Raw genomic sequence first — 19,927 nt, forward strand, 5'->3', positions numbered from 1 at the left:
ACAGGGTAATTCCGGGGCCAGAGAATTACATTTTGAGAGGAGTAAAACCAGTTCACAAATTTAAGAGAGATTGTTTATTACTTGGTTTGTTTTTAAGCTTCTCAGAAGTAGTTTTAGGTTAATGGATTAACAGATCAGGTAAAGATGTTTGTTAAAAATGTCATGACAAAAGCAATGTATTACATAGCTCCATAGTTTATCATCAGGACACACGATAACAGGAATGTCTAAATTATTTTTCAGGCTTGTTTCTGTACTCAAAAATATAAATGTATAGCCATATCCCTAGCAAAATACCTCGTATGATTGATCCTCCTTTTGGTTTATAAGTATGCATTTTTCTTTGGAAAAATGTATTGAAAATTACTAATTTATTAAAATCAGAAATTATATTAAATATCCATCACAAAATCCAGGAGCTCTCTGGTTTGTGCTAAAACTTTCAGTGCTTTTAGTCATTCAGTTCTGCAACAGATCACTGACTTGAGCTGGAGTTCCCAGGATGGCCAGGCTCCCACTTACTAAACAGCAGGGATCCAGGTTCTCTCCAATAACTCCCCTCCCCCAATTTTTGGATTAAAAAAAGTAACCCAAAATCCATTTTTTTCCATGATTAAAATGAAACACCACTAATATATGTGTGTGTGTGTGTGCGCGCGCGTGCACGTGTGCATGTAGATAGATAGACACACACACAGATATATATAATTTGTGGTGTTTCATTTTAATCATGGAAAAAGTGGATTTGGGGTTACTTTTTTAATCCAAAAAGTGGGGATTTTTTTTAAATCAGAAAACCTGAATGCCTACTAATAAGGAAGCATGGAACCCCTATGAACCCCAGTCCAAGTCAGTGGTCTCAGGATTTTGATTCACTGCTGTGGAGCCAGAACTCCTAGGTCTTCCAGGTTCCGCAGCAAGGAGACCGAAGCTCTGGAAACACTGATTTCCCAACTGTGTCAGTCTATGTGGAAGGGCTATCCTGGAGTAATTGACGTGGAAAGTCTAGGGTTTCTAAGCACCCCAAACTAGACTGACTAGAGCTGGCATGAAAGCAGACAGATGTCCAAGAGAACACATGCCTATGTTTTGACAGAAGGTTGTTGAAACTGGTCCATTCTTGCAAAGTATTTTAGTTGTGATGAATCATCACTTCTGGGCAAAAACTTGCTTCATTGGAACGTTTCTACCAGCTAGTCATGGCCATATATGTGTTGGGAAAGGTTCATCATGAGATGATGTAGCCCTCTTGACTACCTAGCCTATCTTACTTCCTTTGATCTTATTTCCCTGATATTCAGAGTGAAACATCATAGGCAGAAATCCAGTTAAAAAGCAGGTACCTGAAAAACAAAGTTTTCATCAAAATGTGGGTTGGGGGTTTTGCATTTGGTTTTGGATTGCAGGAAATGCCTTTCATCAGGCAACAGGTAGATTTTAACAAAGGGACTACAGGAATCTGCAGGGGCCTGAAGGTTTCTGGCTTTAATCAAGAAGACAAGGAGCCTCTCTGTTTCTTGCTCATATTCCACTGAGAACCAAAGACGACCAATGTTGCCCTCAGGGAAGTTTGTCTCGCTGTTGTCTTCAGGGTCCTTGTACAGTTCTGGATTGATGGATCCTATAACATAAGCCCCAGCTTTGTAAAATAAAAAAAAAAAAAAAAGAAATCAAGTTGACTTTAAGGGCAACCATGTATCGTTCTTGTTTACTGACAAGCTGCTTCTACATATAAATACAAGGTTTGAACTCTCTGAATTCAAAGCTTGGAAAATGTTTGTTTCTAGGGCCCATCTCTTTTATTCCTTTTACTACAGAGCAGGGCCCATGGGCCAGATGTAGCCTGGAGAGCTGTGTGATTTGGTCTGTGGGGCTCCCCAGAAGTCTGGAAATTTGACAGTGGAGCATTAGCGATTCTGCCACCAGTCCTCCACCACCAAATTTCTGAGCCCTATGGGCCACATGACATGGCCCTGTGCATAAGCTCCTGCCTATATGCACAGAGGTGGATGACAGGGCCCAACCAGGCACACATGGGGCTGGAACCAGTATGGTTTGATGTGTGGCTGAGGGCAAGCAGTGGGGCCCAATCCTGTGTATGTGGGGTGATTTGACCCAGATCCTGAGTGCATAGCAGTGGGGAGGGGCTATGGGGCCTGATCTGTAATGTGTGGGGCAGTTTGGCCTGATCTGGAGCACATGGGGGTGGGGCAATGAGCCTGATCCTGAATAAGTGGGCTGAGGATGGGTGGCAGGGCCTGATCCTGAGAACACAGGGCTGAGATTTCAGGCCCCATCCCACACAAGGCTGTGGCTGCAGCCACCATATTGCATGCAGGACCAGTGCCTGGTTCACTGTGTATTGCCTGGGGCCCCAGCCCTGTGCATGCCAGATTGGTTGCACAGAGTGGATCCAATCCACAGAGCAACAAGTTTGGGCACCAATGTTATAGACAGTGACTGCTTTGCACGGCTCCTGGGAGAAAGTAGTTGCTGCAGCCCTTGTAGGCTGCAACAACTGCAACTGGCTATGCCCACCCATCTGGAGAGTGTACAGTGTTGTACTTGTGTGAAAGTTACGGGGGAGGCAGGGCTGACTGTTTCTTGTGGCCCAATTTTGCAGGAAAACACAGGAAGTGGTTGGGACTATTCCTGTTGAATACTGTAGTAAATTCACAGCAAAGATGCTACTCAGTATCATTTCCTTTCCAACAGTCTGTCCCACCTTTGCAGTGTCATCATACCCAAGGAATGAAAAGATGACCGAGATCCAGACTGAGGGGTCATGTACAGCTCATTGTCCTCCTGGATCTGCTCTTCATTTGTCAGATTAATCCAGTCTCGCACATGAATTTTTGGTGGAATGATGAATGGAACACTTCTAGTTCTGCTCAATGACAACAACCACTATCAACTTTTCCATTAAAACTAAGAAAACCACATTTGGTAACAGGAACATGTATTTAGTATCATTATAATTTCAAAGTTTTCTGTAAATTATATCCGTATCACTGAACCAAACAACATAATACTTTTTATTCTATGCTTATGTAAATGGTAAGAAGTTGCTTGTATTGTGGCAGATCTTAGAGCACCCAGCCAGGAATCTGGCACATCATTGTGCTAGACTCTGTAAATACAAACATATTTTTAGACAAATCCCTTTAATCCTTAAGTAATGTGTAAAAGCAGGTGGGGGGGTTGCTTGTTTTGTTTTGGAGACTGAAAGCATAACATTAGCTCCCCCCCCACTTTTTTCTTTTGGTCTACTGCTTCATTAATTCCTTGATCACTAGGTTCTTGAAAAATTTCATTCTGAGCATCACCAGATAGCATTGTAGTCCACTGACCATAAATATGATTTCACCAACAAGTAGCATTTTCTGAGGGGGACCTTGTGTCTACAGGGAAGGGCCTTGACTCGAAAAGTATTGAGAACCACTGCTTTAGTGTGTGTGTCTGCCTACATTTTGACAATCGGCAGGATGAGAGGCATGCGGCTTAATAAGCAGTAGCCTGTGATAGGAAGAAATATTTTCACCTTGTGCTTTTTGGTTGAATTGCAGGGGATGATTGGGTAAAATTCTGATCCTGTAGACTGGGCTCCAGACATGGTGGAGTAACTGGATTGACAAGTTCTTCATAAGAAGGTAGGAAGCATAACTTCTTCCAAAGCAGGTATAGAGCTATTCCAATAAGGGTGAATAAAAGGATCCCTCCTATCACACCTCCTGCCACAGCTGCTACCTGTTCTGATTACACACAAAAAATACAATACAGTGAAATACAAGATAGAATAGGGGATTTTGAATTGGGATATTGAAATTTAGGATTAAGAATTTCTAGGTACTGTGTGTGTTAAAATATTTCATGACAATGGAATTGTTTGTTTCATTGCTAATTATATTGGCTGAAGTTTTAGAGACAGGATTTGGCCCTCAAATATTTTCTTGGGGTCAGTCTAAGCCTGTGGATTGAACTCCCAGAAGAAATAGGGACCATCACAAATTTCACCACCTACTAATCCACATGCATGGCACATTTCTTTGACCTACATTCTCTGATACAGACACATAGCAAAATGTATGTCTGAAGGAAATGAAAACCTTATCAAAGTTGTATTGCATGCATGCACACACGCTTCTGCTTTGTAGAAGACAAGAACAAACAATATAAGCATTAGTCACATTATTTAATACACAACTGGAATGTGTACAAATATTGTGGTGAAGTTGACAGAGTAAGAGCATATGTAGAAGGACAGTAAACTTAGGAAGCAAAGATTTGTTTTTTTTCCAATTCAATGCGAGAGAGTCCCAATAAAAAGCAAGCTAGACACCAAGTATCAAGCAACAAATAGTACCATTACTTTGATTCATTTCCTTTCTTCTATGCTCACTTTAAAAAAATTGTCAAAATGAAAAACAAATTGAAGTTTAGAAATTAAACAAAACAAAGACCCGTTTTGTTTTGTTTTTTTTAGGCAAAAGCAAAGTTAAGAAAGAAAATAAAACAATTACAGGATACATATGTTTCCTGGTTTGGAAAGATTAACTCAGACATCATCCAAACATTGTATCCGGAACCCTGATTACTTAAGATACAAAATAATATCTCCAAAAGCTCTGTATCAGCAAAAATGAAGAAAGTTTATAAAGGAATTGCAAATGCCTTTATTTAATAGTACCCTACAGAACTTCCTTGATAAGAAGCCCTCTTAATAAAAAGCAAGCATTGAATATTGCTAATAGGCCCTGGTCACTGGTGCTGCAGGCTCCTTTATGTAAGCTATGGCAGTAAAGCAACTACAAAGAGACTAGATGTCCAGTCTCCCAGACCTCAAATGACAATCACAGAGTTCCCATAGGCAATGCTGTGCTATCCTATACAAAAGACTTTGGTGCCTGTGACATGCCACATTCAGTTTTAGGCAGAGGAGACATGGCAAAGACCCTTGTATACTTGGGTTTTTGACTGCTCCAGGGGACTGTAATGTCAGCTGGCAAATCTACAGTAGAGCAGATGACAAAGCAAGGCAAGGCCAGACCCTCATCTATGATATAACCTCTGTATATTCTTACATGTGAGTGACCAAGTTATCCTGACTATGTGAGATCAGAACTGTTAGAAGTGTAGTGTCCTTGGGAGCCAATCACCCTTTCCTTTCTGCAAGAGTTCCCAAGGTATGAGAGAAGGAATGGCTACAACGCCTTTTCAGTTCTTCCTAATTCACTTTTATCTTTACTTCTTTCTCTAGACTTTCCCTTTGCCTTCAAACCCTTTCTTCTTATACAGACCGTGGACAGAAAAACCTCTCTTCTCTGCAAGCTTATGCTATCTTTAGTAATGGTATATTTTGGTTATTTATGGACTTGGCAACACAAAGTTTTGAGCCATATATGAACTTTCTCAGTGTTTGTGGCATTCAAAAGCAGGTGCTTCTTTATTATCTGAATCAGCATGGCTATACTCAAGTTATGAAATCAAATCCAGGTTTCTTGGATTGAGGATTTACTCATACAGTATGAGGCATGTTGTCAGCTTCCAGCAAATCATAATTAATAAACTATTTGTTCAGATTTTGAAGTGATCACTAGCAAGTAGTTTATAAATGGCTGGTTGGTATCTGATTATACTTTCTTCCTATTTATTGCTTAATAATTCCTAGCTCTGTGTACATTTTTTCTATTTGGCTTGTTTAATTGACAGCCTTTATAGCAATCCCTGTAAAAATATCCATTCATAAAGGCCAAAAAAAGGCCATTACATCATTTAATCTGATCTCCTTTATAATAAAGCTGAGGTTATGATAGCGTTTCTTTTACTTTTTTGTATTCAATATATATTTACTTTTCTATCCCTTGCCTTCCCTTAATCAAGCTCTGTTCTTTATGGTCACTGAATCATTTCCCAGTCCATGATAAATGAATCCAATAAGAAAGTCTTTTCAAGGTTTTCCTTCAGGCACAATTTATTCTTCAACTAATGGCACACAGTTCAACAAAACCCTTACATGTATAATGAGTCTATTCCTAGGAGGACCAAAGCAGCCCGTAGTGGAGCAGAGGTTTTTTCCCCCTTATGCTTCTGCCTCTGTTCCAGGTAAGCCACAGGAGCAAACTTCCTTCCTGATTTCAGATCTCCAGCTGTTCTCTCTGAGCCCTTTGTAGGAATCACTTGGGCCCTTTGAGCCCACTTGAATAGATCTGACTAGTCCCAAATTCTCTAGCCCTTAAATATTTAGATACTTGCATTACTGAACCTTCCAAAATAATGGGTAATCATTTTTATATCTCTTGTTCTTGAAATTTATAGCTAAGTTGAGTATTTTTAGGTGTTAACAACACTATAAATGTTATAGTTATTGGTAACAGGCAACTGGATAGCCTGTTTATTATGAATAAAAATTAAAACATAGAGAAATCTGGTTGTACTAAACTGGTAACCTAATTTCCTTTGCCTGCATAAATATAAATCAGAGATTTGCTCTTGAGCAAAAAACTTCAGCATATGCCTTTTAGTCATACAGGACACACTCACAGACTTCCATTAAAACACTTAGGTATTTCTACAGAAAAAAAATTGTCAGCTCACTTCCCCATGAACACATCTTTGTCTATAGTTTTTGAAAACGAGAGAGAGAGAGAGTCAGTCCTTCAATATAAATGCCTCTATAAAATGAACTAGTAAAAAATATATTAACATCAGCATTGCAAATGTTTGTATGGTTGATGGTTTTATTCTCTACCCTGCTATATGCATGTTTAAAAAATACCTAGCATTTCAAGGGTCATAAAAGCTGAAGCCAACTCCCTTTGTTTTCAGTTTATTTCCTCATCTCCATTCCCAAGTAGTTACACCCATTCTAGCCATCCTGTGCTCTACCTAATAACTGTCTTATCTATACAAGCATTAATAGCAACAAACTAAGAAGGTCTGTAATGTACTGTACAGCAGCCACTCTGGAATGAGGTAGAGCAGATCCAAAGAGAAGGAATTTCTAACAGTTGTGTAAATTCAACCTTATTTTTTATTGCTGAATCGTAATGTTTAAATGTTTCCAACTGATTTGCTCTACTCACTGACATTAGGTCAGATTGTGGATTTATTCATACTGGTATAAATATTCAGTTTATCATTTGAATACAACATTGTTATTCAGAACTTACACAAAGTATCTGGAAGATGAATTGGGCTTATTTTCTTTTTAAGCAGTTGGCCTGGTCCGATTAAACCAAACCATACTAAGAAATAGATCAGAATACAGTGTAGCCCAAATCAGAAAGGTAACCAGTGCAATAAGCGCTACTTGTGGATAAGTAGTCTGATTTTTTTTTTGGAACCACCTGTACTGATGGAAAAAATACAATATTATTTTTTCATCTGTGATATTGGTTCATAGTAATCAGAGTCTGAAAGGATTGCTGGAGCAGTGGATTAATTTTCTTGCACTATATGCCCTGCAAGGACCATCAACATGTGTTGGGTACCATGCTTGATCTTAGTGTGCACAAGATTTTGATAAGCAAGCTTTCTCTCTCCCTTGAACTTACAGCCTTTTGCTTATTCTTTGAAAAGAACTGTACATAAGCTTTCACCCCATTCCATTCCCCAACCTTCTTGCCTGTCTCTCTGGTAAATCTTTAACTTAGGAATTAAGGAAACATTAAAACACATGTGACAATGTATATAAATCTATTGCAGTTATGTCTGGGTAACACTTCATTGCAAACTTTAATTTTATAGAACTCTCCAAATTACAGCACATTTTCTCTTTCTTCATGTTGTGATTTACACACACATCCCAACACAATCCTTTTAGAAAGAAAACAAATCCTTTTAGAAAGAAAACATATACAGTATATCAGCTTTTATATTTCCTTGTGTGCTCACTTGGCTCTTCATGGATTACTTACAACAGACACCAAGCAATTATTTGATAGGAGGGCAGTCGGTAAAAGCATATAAACAAAATCAAAGAATTGCAAAGCTTCTTACCTCTTAGATTTACTGAGTTTTATGCTCATAGGTATTCTAGGGAGGAGCTAGACCTACAGATTTCTGTTTGGGTGCATATATGTTTATTATATTATTACTGGTTAGAGAGCCTAGATCAAGGCACTAATTCTCTAGCACGAAAGTCAGGAGGAATTTGAACAATTCCAGAAAATCTGAAAAACCATCTGCCAGAATGAGCAGCATGTAAATAGGCTGGATTTCTGACAGGACGGGAAAGTTCAGTTTAAATTGCATTCATAGGAACCAATATCAGGCAAGAGTAAGAATGTAACAGATGCAGGCATGGGATACCAAAGCTGAACAGCTGAGCTGAGCTACCTTGGCTTTGCAGGGTTGGGGCTCTCTACTGCAGTGCATTGCTCTCTCCCTGGGACCAACCACACACCAAATCTCCAGATTTAGCCAGGAGAGGGGAGGAACCACAGCAACCTGAACCCCAAGTTTCACCAGGTAGAGTCCCATCAGATAGCAACTCCTTGTTTATTCTTGCTCTCCCCAAGGGGGTCATGGATCTCAGCACTGGCACTTACCAGACATGAGTTCTGATGCATCTTGCAGCTGCTAGTTTGGGTCCTTGTCCCTGCAGTGCAGATCTCCAGCTTACAGCCCCAGCCCCATCTCTTCTGTCCCCAGTCAGCAGCAGCTCACTTTCTTGCCTCCCTTCACCACAGGTAAGCAGCTGGGTAGAGTGAGCACTTCACCTCCCTCTGTTGCAGGGCTGGGGATGCAGCACTAGCAGAGCTGGAGTCTCTCAGGTGCCAGTTGATGACAGTTTTCCCACATGGATCTTGTGTTTCTGACAGCCTGAGATTAGGAGGAGGGAGGCAGCAAGTCCCTGGTCAACTACCCACTGTGTCCCTCCCTCATGCCACTAACTACTCCTCCTTCTGGTCACAGATGAGCTCCTTGGTATTTAAAGGGCTGCAGGGACCTGCCAGCTCCTGTGGGCTTGGAAAGGACAATATGGGAGAGCCCTGCAACCAACTCCTCCTAGCCTAGGCTAGGCTGCTTTTTTTTAGGGCGTTTATTGCATTCTTCAGATAAAATCACCAACACCAGGCTGCTTCCTAAACCTTTCAACTGTATTTTGCTGATGGGATGGGGGAGCTTAGGCAAGATTCTTGGTGCCTGCCTTACTGCTCCAGAAGGCAAGGCTTTATCAGATCAGTGTGTTTGTTTAGTGAGAGAACAGGCATGGTTTATTAAAGTGTAAAGGTGTCTAGTTAATAAAGGAAATGCCTGAGAGGGAACCTGTGTGAGATGCTATCCCCCCTGTGGCCAGGCAGAGAGGACTGTGTAGGGGTCATTCTAAACTGAGGCAGAATTTCAGGACAAGGAGTGTGACAAGCCTGGTGGACTTCTGAGCAAAGGTTCTTGGATGGAAAGCAGGGTCTAGTGGTTACAGTACCAGCCCAAGCATCAGGGAACTGGTTCTGGCAGGATTTTCCATAGACATGCTGTATTGCAGAGCACAGCACTTAACATGCCTGTTTCTCCACCTGTAAATGTTTAGTGTCCTTTGTAGTGTTCTTAAAAATCCTTGTATCTTAGTACTACAGAACTTCAAAGCATTACACAATTATGAACTGTTACATTAATCTTCTGGCAAATCTTGATAAGCCAGTTCAGTTGTTTAAACTCTGATAAGAAAAGAATATATAGTTAAAGCATAATGTGCTTTTAGCAACAAAAAATGGTATTTTATTGACAGTCCTGCAGAACTGATATGGTCTGGAGAACAGGAGCGCAAACTTAGCCAAAACTGCCTCACCTCTGTCCCTCAGCCATGCCTTCAGGAACTTCTTACAACACTGGGTAGAGCAGAGATCCATTATTTAACATCTTTATAAATAGGCTAGAAGAGAGGGCAAACCACACATTAATGAGGCCTGCAGTTGAAACTAAACGTGGAGGAGCTGTGAAGGTCAGTGAGTGCAGACAAATTATACAAAAGGGAGAGATTCAGAACTTATGCATAAATAAAGGGAAATATATCAGAAAAAAAGTTAAGTCATTCATATGGGGGAAAGAGGCTGTGTCTCAGTTTGGTGGGGGGGAACTTACAGCTCTCCTTCTTCTGCCCCTCCCTGAAGCTTGCCAGATGCCTTTCCAGCACACTTCATGGTGTTTCATAGTGTCTTGTCTTTGCTTTGGTGTGCTGGAAAATGTGTCTCTTCTTCTGTAAAGTTATCTATCTGATGTATGTAATATATGTAGATTAGATAATTGTATGTGTATTTATGTAATGTATGTATGTTTGCATGTATGTATTTATGTAATAAATAAAATAAAAATATATAAATATATGTATGTTTTCCTATATAATTCTATGTTATTATGTGCAATATAGTTTCATAGTTTCATAGTTTGTAGGGTCAGAAGGGACCTGAGCAGATAGAGTCTGACCCCCTGCCTTGGCAGGAAAAAGTACTGGGATCAAATGACCCCAGCAAGGGGACAGAACAATTATTCTCTGCTTCCTTGCACAGTGAATGGAATGCACACTGCGAGAGACAGCACAGATTTAAAAAGAATCAAAACAGACTAAACAAAAAGATTTTGGTGGAGGAATAAATTGAAAGGAATCAATCAATGAATATAATAATAAAATAAAAGGGTATAGAAAGAAAGCAAAAGGTATTACTGAATCCCACTTGCTAGGCCAGCAAGTAGGAAATGAATGGTAGCCTTTGTTGTCTAATGCTGCTGAGCTTCTGGAAGATACCTCAGTAACTGAATCCAAGGCAGAAAGCAGCTCAGTTCAAACAATGCTGCTTTTGATGCTGTTTTTCTATCCCTCCCTCAGAGCACTGGGATTGGAAGGGACCTCAGGGAAGGATCACAGTCACTGGCCAGCTCCACAGTCAATATCAGAGCAGTCCTCCCCCGTCTTCCCCCTCCCTCTCCTTACTTTCTGTTTCCCTGCAGGCAATCCCAGCTTCAGCTTCGAAACTCAAAACATTTTGAAACTTTTTAAACATTTCAACTGGCCTCATTTTGTTTCAAGCCTGTTTTGAAGCCCTTCATTTTGTTTCTATTTCAGTGTTTCAAGCTCGAAACAAGTCAAAACAGCATCAAAACAAAACAGCTCGTGAAATTTCGCACAGCTCTACTGAAGACCATTTTGGGCACTGACGGATTTGGGGAGGGAGGGAAGCACTTAATCAGAAGAGGGTGTGTACTATAAAATACAGTTTTTTCAAAATATAAGTTTATTTTGAAACATTGGGAACAAACTGTTTTCTAATGGTTACCTTGGATTGTAGGCTCTTGCGTCAGGAATGGTATCTTGTGTAGATGTTCGGTAAAGGTTGTGGAACCTTTTTGGGGTATTGCAAATATAATTAAAAATATTTCAGCTGGAGAAATCAAAATCTAATTTCTAATGGCACAATCAGCTAAAATTGATGTCATGCATCTGAAAACCCCACTTTCATCTGTATGTCCTATACCTACTAATTATATTAAATATCACAACCAAGATGACTCTAACTATTGAGAATTGAGGGGTGAATAATTTTTGTCCTCAACTGATTCATGATATTTGCAGTAATGTTAACCTTAGTGTAAGGGAGTGAAGCAGGTGCCGAGCTCGGTGGGACCCCAAGTCGACGCAACTCGACGCTGCTCATGCAGTCTGGCCAGTGACGAGCGGCGGGAATTTGAATTCCCCAGGAACCTGGAAGTGGGAGGTGCTGGAGCAACCCGGGCCAACTCAAAGGGAGCACCGGTGCGGGCTCCCGGGACAGCGGGTCCGGAGGCAGCGGAGCCGGAAGCAGCGGGTCCGGAGGCAGCGGAGCCGGGAGCAGCGGGTCCGGAGACGGTGGGTCCGGAGGCAGCGGCTCCTGAGGCGGTGGATCCGGGCATAGCAAGTCCGGAGGCGGTGGCTCCAGAGGCAGTGGAGCCAGGAATGGTCGTTCCAGGAGCGGTGGTTCCAGGAGTGGAGAAAGCAGACGCGGCAGAGGCCGGAAGCGATGCCGGAGTAAAGACGCCCCAGCGGATCAGGGCCATCGGAAGGAGCAGCCAGACCTTTTGGGGTAAGCGGGACCCCGAGACAGGGATCCGTACCCCGGGGAGCAGACCTAGTAGGATTGAAGGACAAAGATTGCCGCAGGGTACGGCACGAGTCCCGTAGGGACCAGATCCGAGGCAGAGGGACTACGGGACAGACTCGGTGCACCAAGGAGTCCCCGCCTTTCTTTCTTTTGTATTTACGGGCGCTGAACCACTGGCGCAAAGCAGCTCGGTGAAGGGGGGGGGAAGACCCAGAGGGGAGCAGGGACTCCTGAACCCGGACCAAGGCGTAGGGCAGGCGTATCCCCAAGGGACCCTCGGCTGGGATTTTTCTTTTCTTCTATGGACTATACTCTATTTAATTTGGCGGGTCCGCGGCCTGTGTGAGGAAAGCAGCAGGACAGGGGGAACAGCTCCAACCGGAGGACCGGGCGAGGGTGTAGGGGTGGAGGAGCCCTCAGGATGACGGGACCCTGAAGAGGACGAGAGTCTCATTTCTGGACTGTATGTGCTGTACCAACTGGACAGATATAGATTAACAACAAGTCGTGGCAGGCAAGACAGGCGCATACACACATCTGGGCCGGGTGAGTCACTCGTGATCTTGTAGAGAACAGGTCCCATTCCGGGGGGGGTTGGGCCAAAGGTGGACCCACCCCAGCTGGGATTCCTTCACACTTAGTATTCAAAGATCATAAGCCAAACCCCTAAATAAAACATTTTAGTTTTTTCTTAGTACTCAGGTGATGTTTTCAAACTTCTCTCTGTAAGTCGGAGGGTTAGAGACTTATTTTTAAAATACATATATTTATTTTTAATGAAAATAACATTATGAAATAGCAGCATTCAAGGTTCTGAAACAACACTGAATATTTCAAGACTAACACTGTGAGATGTATGGTGTTCACTGTTCATTTGATACCACTTCATATGTACAGTGTTCAACAGTACTTCACATATAGACTGTTTCAATGTTGTGTTGATAGTGAGTTGCTTTTCTTGTCTTGGGTATTAGGAAGAGGACATCACACTCTTGATGACTGCACTAGTAGGGAGTCACCTATAACAGCTTCAGCAACGCAAAAGACAGACAGATACACAGAGAAAGCTGTGGAAAGGTGAGCCTGAGATGTTTAGTAGTATTGCTCTTAAACCTGCCCCAAAGGTCATTCAAGTGCCATTAGTAATGGAGCAGGAAAAGGAAGATGGTATTTTTGGAAAGATTTTTTTTTCAAAACTTCAAAACATACTATTAAAAGAGAACTCTATCAGAAAGTTGATTTTTTCTTAAACTGGTTACTTTAAAAAGAATTTCAAGACATCAATATCTTTGTAAAGGCTTTAAACTTTAATTTCACTTCTGTCTGAAAAACTTTCATCCATGCTATGTTTCATTGTACCGTGGCTCCTTTAATCTTGCAGGTACCCCCAGGCATGCCCCCACCCCCACACCACTGGTTGATGGAGGAGCCCCACTTCTGTCTCACTCCTGATTGGCAGGGAAGCAATTATCATGGTTTTAAACATGGTGCCATTTTTGCCTCCCCACCACTGATTGGCCAAGGGGCCCTGGCAGCCCCACTGCTTGCTGCTGACTGGCAGGGAGGCAAAGATGGCACCATATTTAAAACCATGGTTTTCACTTCCCTGCCAATCAGGAGCAAGCCACAAGCAGGGCCCCTCCACCAGTCAGTGGCTGGGGGGGAGAGCGGGGGGGACAGACCTGCAAGATTAAAGGAGCTGCAGCACAGCCCACTTCTGCTGTGAATTCAGTAGGAGCCTAATTATAATTTATAGCAAAGCTCATTATAACTAAAAGTCTTAAAATACTTTTCTAATTTTTCAAATATTTTACTTGGTGTTGAAATCACTGTGTTTGTAGCAAACCCCCCAGTTTTTCTTTTTTTCTTTATTTTAAAAAGTTTTCCCTCCCCTTCCCCAACCATTTCTGACTTTTTCTCTCCCTCTATATTCCCCATAGATAAGTATAAATAAGCTAAGATGTAGGATAATCTTTAACATTTTATTGTAGGTAGTAAGTTTTATTTTTCTCTCCCCGCTTTGTAAATAAGTGCCCTGCTATTTTGATATAGATATCCACTGTTTTATAAGTGATGATTATTATGTTTGTATTGATTTTTAAATTTTTTTTACTGCTTTTATATTGTGTGATTACTGTTTTAGGCCTATATATATAAGTTAGCATAAGTCATGTCAAGTATCCATCTTGTAATGTCAAGCCTCTATCTTATCTCCATGCCCAGTTGTGTAACCCATGACTCACACCTACTCCTCCTATGTAACTTGGTTCCCGAATGAATGGGGATGAATAAGGTTGCTTGAGAGACAATGGCAGTAAGCTCCCTCTGAATGACCAAACTCTCAACACGAATACCTGGACCAATGACCCAGCCCTTGGAACCACCCTCAGCATTGAAGAAACAAACGATGAGGCAACCCACCATTGTGCCAAGGCTGCACATGCTCAGTAAGAACACCTGGAACCCTCTGGGACAGAACTGACCTTGCCTGGACAGGTCCTCCCCATAGGAGATCAGAGGTAGTCTGCCCTGTCGCAGGGGCACTTTGGTGCCCTGCTCCTATGAAGAGATACAGGTGCCGGTTGCCAGGGCAACTGCAGTTGGTCAGCTGACCGGAAGGGGGCAGAGCCTGAACTATATAAATGTAGTCCAGGCTGAGGCCAGAGGAGCAGTTCCCCTCCGGCAGCCGAGGAAGTAGGAGCTCTGCTGGGAGTAGGCAGAGCAGAGAAGCCCGATGGCCTGAACAGCTTATGGGTGAGGATACCGGGTGGAGGAAGCCCTGGTAGGGATTCGACTGATGATAAAGGGCCTGATGGTTTAGAGTTTGCATTTTAGCGAGGAGGCTTAGTTTTGAGTTATAGCCGATTGGCTTATGTTATTGCTTTGAGTTTAAAACCGGAGGACCGGGTGAGGCTATTAGGGGTTGGAGGAGGCCTCAGTGGGACTCCACGGCGGTGTGGGAACCCCGGTGCCAGGGAGGGCACAGTATTGAGGGGGCATTGACCCCAGCCCTGCGAAAGGGGCACGGTGGATTTAGGGGCCAGGCACAGCTACGGCCACCTGTGGGCAGCCTTGGGGAAGATGCTAAAAATGTACAGGTGTAACTGAACATAGCATTCAACCTGATGGGTCTTTGTTACTGAGCTCATATACCAAGATGTTGAGTGCCTTTAATCACTGAGAAGACTGAGATGTGCCTGTGAATTCAACTCTTTTATGCATGCAGTTATTTCAACTGCATATCATTTTAAATCCCAGTAGCTTTCTGTGTGCACAAATGCTGGGTTTGCGGCTATAATCATACATCTATGCAAGTAAAGAAAATAAGTGTCCAAAATTAAAGGAACCGCAGTACAGTGAAATATAGCTTGGATGAAAATTATTCACACAGAAGTGAAATTTAAGTTGAAAGTGTTCCTTTACAAATGTATGATGAGTTGAAGTTCTTTTTAAACCAACCAGTTTAAGAAAAATCTATTTTCTGATAGAGGTCTCTTTAAATAGTATGTTTTGAAATTAAAAAAAAAAATCTTTGCAAAAACACCATCTTCCTTTTCCTGCTCCATTACTAATGGCACTTGAAAGATCTTTGAAGCAGGTTTAAGGGCAATACTACTAAATATTTCAGGCTCACCCTTCCTCAGTTTCCTCTGTGTATCTGTCTGTCTTCTGCATTGCTGAAGCTGTTATAGGTGACTCCCTACTAGTGCAGTCATCAAGGGTGTGATGCCCTCTTCCTAGTACCCAAATTTGTGTAAATACCTTTACACAAATGCATATGGACCTTAGGCTTCAAATCTATCTGAATCAAGTCCTGGAAGACAAACATCTCCTCCTTCATGTATCTAAATATTTATTTCATTTGCACAATGATTCCTTTCTGTTTGCAAAACTGCTGTGAAATTACAGGACACTCATAAGTCTTTGGTTCCCCCTGCTGGTTTTTGGTTTTGTATATTTTCAGTTAGGAAATGACTGATTTTCAGGGGGCATTCCTCAGCTTTCCCAGAAAAATAAAATCCAATAAAATAACGTAACATGGCAGAAGACAAGATGAATTTGCAAAGAAATTTTGTTTAATGAGGTTTCATGGCAGGTGTCAAACTGCTTCCACAAGAAACAGTAAATATGTCCTTATAGTCCTTAGACCAACACAGCTACAACCAACACCCCTGAATCACGGACTGGTAATATTTGTATATATATCTTTTTTGGATAGTACTGTGGATGTACCTGATGTTGTTCAGGAGATTAGATATATTAAACATAAATTAACTCAAAGCTTAATCCAAATTCTACCTAAATCGATAAGAAAGACTTCTACTAAGTTCAGCGGGTTTTGGACACTTCTAGATCGTTAATCTAATGAGTTTTCAATCTAACCCAGATCTCTTACAAGCAGGGAGGGGGCATCAAGGATTTTACCACTGAACCACAACAGCAGGTTATGCAGGAAGGTGTATGTACAAGCATGCGTAAGAACCCTGGGGCAGAAAAGGTCTTTGCTCCTATGAAATCATATATTCTTACATGGTACTTATGCTAGTCCATTGCTTTAATGGGAATTGGGGGCAACTACATTTAGTCTGTTCTTCAGCTCCAAAAATACAGGCTCAAATTCTCCTGACAGTTATGTTCTAACTCCCTCAGAATACATATATAGATAGTGAAGAGAAGAGAACTCCTGGAATAGATGTTGGTGCCATAAGATAAAAAAACAGGCTGCACTGATTGAATGCAGCACATACTGGGCTGCCTAATTAGCTCCTCAGTAAAGTCTCCATGTCTACATGTGTGACCCTATTAGGCTGCAGTAAACCAATAAACTCCATCTTATGGTGGAGTTATTTACCATGCAGCAATGCACTTGTAGATGCTGACCTGGCTAGTTGGGCTGTGAGGTTGCTTCAGTGCAGGGTCTGCCTGCTGCCTAGCCCCACACTGGAGCACCCTGTGCCCCAACCAGCCCCTTTGCAGCACATTGAGTCAGATTGTAGCAGCCCTGGGCTAGCAGGCTGACAACCCCTGCCCACCCTGGCCTCCTGCCAACCAGGGCTGCTCTGACACAGCTCAATGTACTGCAGTCTTGGGTGCACATTCAAATGCAGCTCCCAGGAGCAATAAACTCCAGCACGGTATGTGCTAGAATTTGCTTTGAATTAATTGCACGTGTTGATGAGCCCACTGTCATGAAAGCCTTAATATCATCTCTGCATATCTAGCTGGGTTGAGCTTGTCACTGAAAACTGTGAACTGTAATGTAGTGGTGGTAAAGACAGGCAAGGTTCTTTGAGTAGATGTGATATCTTTTATTAGGCCAACTGAGTAGTTGGAAAATTGTTCTTAGCTAGCTTTTGGGTACAGTCACCCTTCTTCAGGCATAGGAAGTCTCTGATGGTCTGAGGCTCCAAGGAATGAGAGAAACTAAAAGTGTGGCAGGATGTCAGTGAGAATGTAAATAGGCAGAATTAGAAAGCCAAAAGGTAAAGCAGAGTAGGGGTGGGGAAGAGAGAAGAGGGGAAAAAGGCCAAAGGGAGACATTATAGTGGTAGACTGCAAGGTAGAAAAGAGGCTGTCTGTGAAAAAGGAAATAGTTGGAGATCCAGGAAACAGGAATGTTCCCGTAAAAGTGTGATAGGATATCAGGGAACATATATCCTTAGACCAGGCCATTCTATCCGGCCCACGGGACTCTTAAAACAATTAGAAAATATTTATCTGCTCCTGGCTGCCTGTCAAAGATGACAGGAGCCAGAGGCAGTTGTGTGTGTGTGTGTGTGTGCGCGCGCGCGTGCAGGGGCAGTGTGTGTGTGTGTGTGTGTGTGTGTGTGCAGGCAGAGGCAGTGTTTGTGCAGGTAAGGGTAGTGTGTTTGTGTGTGTGCAGGCAGGGGCAGAATGTGTGTGTGTTCATAGGGTGAGTCTAACACGCACACCCCACCATACACATGCACCCACACACCCACCTCGCACTGCCATACATGCATACCCACACACCCTCACACACCCAGCCACCCTCCCCCCACACACATCCCCCCACAAACCCCATACCCACCCACATCCTACGTATCCACACACCCACATGCTCTCTCACCCCACATACTCACACACCCACAGCCCCCCACAAACCTATACCTACCCCCACACAATATACAAGTGTACGATTTCATTTTAAGCTATCGTGCAATGACCTCTATGTACACTACACAAACACATGTAAACCAGGGCAAAAATATTTTTTTAAATCAAATTAATGAATGTTGCAGATGTTCGCTTTCTTGAATATATTCTGGTATTTTTCTGGTTCTGAGATGGCAAAATCCCTTGCTGAAAGGAGTGCTTCTGGGGCGAAGGGGAGGGACTTCTGGTGGCAAAGGTCAGGAGTTAGGGGGCAGGACATCTGGTCCCAAGATGGCGACCAGGGGGCAGGGTGCACCTGTCAAGGGTTGGCGCTCCCTGTACGGCCCTCAACAGCTTGCCAAAACTCAGTAAGCAGCCTTCTGCCTGAAATAACTGTTTGCCCCTGCCTTAGACCAACATCACTACAACCAAAAACCTAGCAACCTGGGGGTAAAGAGAAATCTTTCCAAAGAACTTTAGGTACTTTATTGTCAAATGTAACATATAGAGGCAGTATTCCCCCTGGACTGTGCTTAAGTCAGGTTGGCAGGGTAATGTGGGGAAATTGGTACTGATATTTGCTGATGCTTACCTACCTGTTCATTGAGTGAAAAAGAGACTTTGGATTCTGCATCTGCTAATCTTTCATTACATTGTTCATGACTAGTAAAGTAACTTTAAAAATGTACTGGATCGCTAAGGTCTTCAGCTAAATTCTTCACTGAGTCCAGGGAGGCTTTTCATAAAAGAATGGAATTAGTGTAAGCATTTGTTTTACAATTCCCAAAAACTTGAGCATCAATTGCTACTTGATAGAAGAGAATAGAGCCCATATAACTAAATTCTTCTGTGGTACTCCCTACATTTAAGGGTGAGAGAGGGGATGGGGAGGGATGAATATAATGAAGAAGTTGATCCTTAATTAGTTCCAAAAAATATGCTTAAATTTTCCTCTCATCTCATCAGTGTAGCCCCACTGAGTTCCAACACTGATGACCAGCAATAAGCTCTTGGAACAGATAAGCTTATGGAACAGCCCCATGAACTTGGCCAATAGAAAGACTAAACAGCTAACACATAAGGCATGTAGTAGAGTTGGAGTATTATTGTAGGTGTTTTAGTCCAGGAAATATGCAAAAAGCAAGGGTCTTTTTAGTGATACAACTGTATAGTTGGGAGAGATGTCAGACAGTCTTTCAAACCCAAAGCATCCTGCCTCAGATCATTTAGTGCAGGGTTGTTCAACCTCCAGCCCACGGGCAAAATGTGGCCCACAAAGCCTTAGCATGTAGTCCACAGGTCTCCCCATGGGGCAGGAAATTTGGTGCCAAGGGAGTGGTCGCCATTAATATAGTCAACCTTCCCCTGCCAAATTCCCAAACCCCACATGCCAGTTGCAGTCAGGCCATGCTCCCTCCCCGCATCTGGATCAGGGCTGGGCCATGCTTCCTTCTCTGCACTCCCTTTTCCCATAGAGCTGGGCCATGCCTCCTCCCCCTGCAGGCCAGGTTGGGTCCCAGACATGTCCCCTTTTCCCCCTTGTGGAGCCAGGCCACACCTCTTCCCCACAGGGCTGGGCCACACTCTCTTCTACCTAGCTAGATGGTGCCCACCATGCCCATCCTAGTGCCAGATCGGGACCACCAACAGCAACTGGTGCACTGCAGATGGACAGGGTACTGCCCATCCTCCAGGAGGACAATGGTTGAGCATTACTGATTTAGAGCATGGACAGA

General features: G+C 42.7%; 1 protein-coding gene and 1 long non-coding RNA gene across 2 annotated transcripts in view; one reads left to right on the plus strand and one right to left on the minus strand.

Moving 5' to 3' along the window:
* LOC109287304 (synaptotagmin-15-like) overlaps positions 1-8,955 on the minus strand; it is a 23,993-nt gene extending 15,038 nt beyond the window's left edge. The window contains 4 exon segments of the mRNA XM_019502260.1: positions 1,344-1,639; positions 2,745-2,887; positions 3,542-3,752; positions 8,550-8,955. Coding sequence (XP_019357805.1) covers positions 1,344-1,639; positions 2,745-2,887; positions 3,542-3,752; positions 8,550-8,556 — 657 coding nt within the window. The 5' untranslated portion in view covers positions 8,557-8,955.
* Positions 3,569-13,147, plus strand: LOC109287305. Its single transcript, XR_002094824.1, has 3 exons — positions 3,569-3,650; positions 5,258-5,349; positions 13,049-13,147. It is a non-coding gene; the product is annotated as an uncharacterized LOC109287305 (long non-coding RNA).
* Positions 13,148-19,927: the final 6,780 nt, after the last annotated feature.

Source organism: Gavialis gangeticus, unplaced genomic scaffold (genome assembly GCF_001723915.1).
Source record: "Gavialis gangeticus isolate Ggan-Ray unplaced genomic scaffold, GavGan_comp1, whole genome shotgun sequence".
NCBI classification, from domain to species: Eukaryota; Metazoa; Chordata; order Crocodylia; family Gavialidae; genus Gavialis; species Gavialis gangeticus.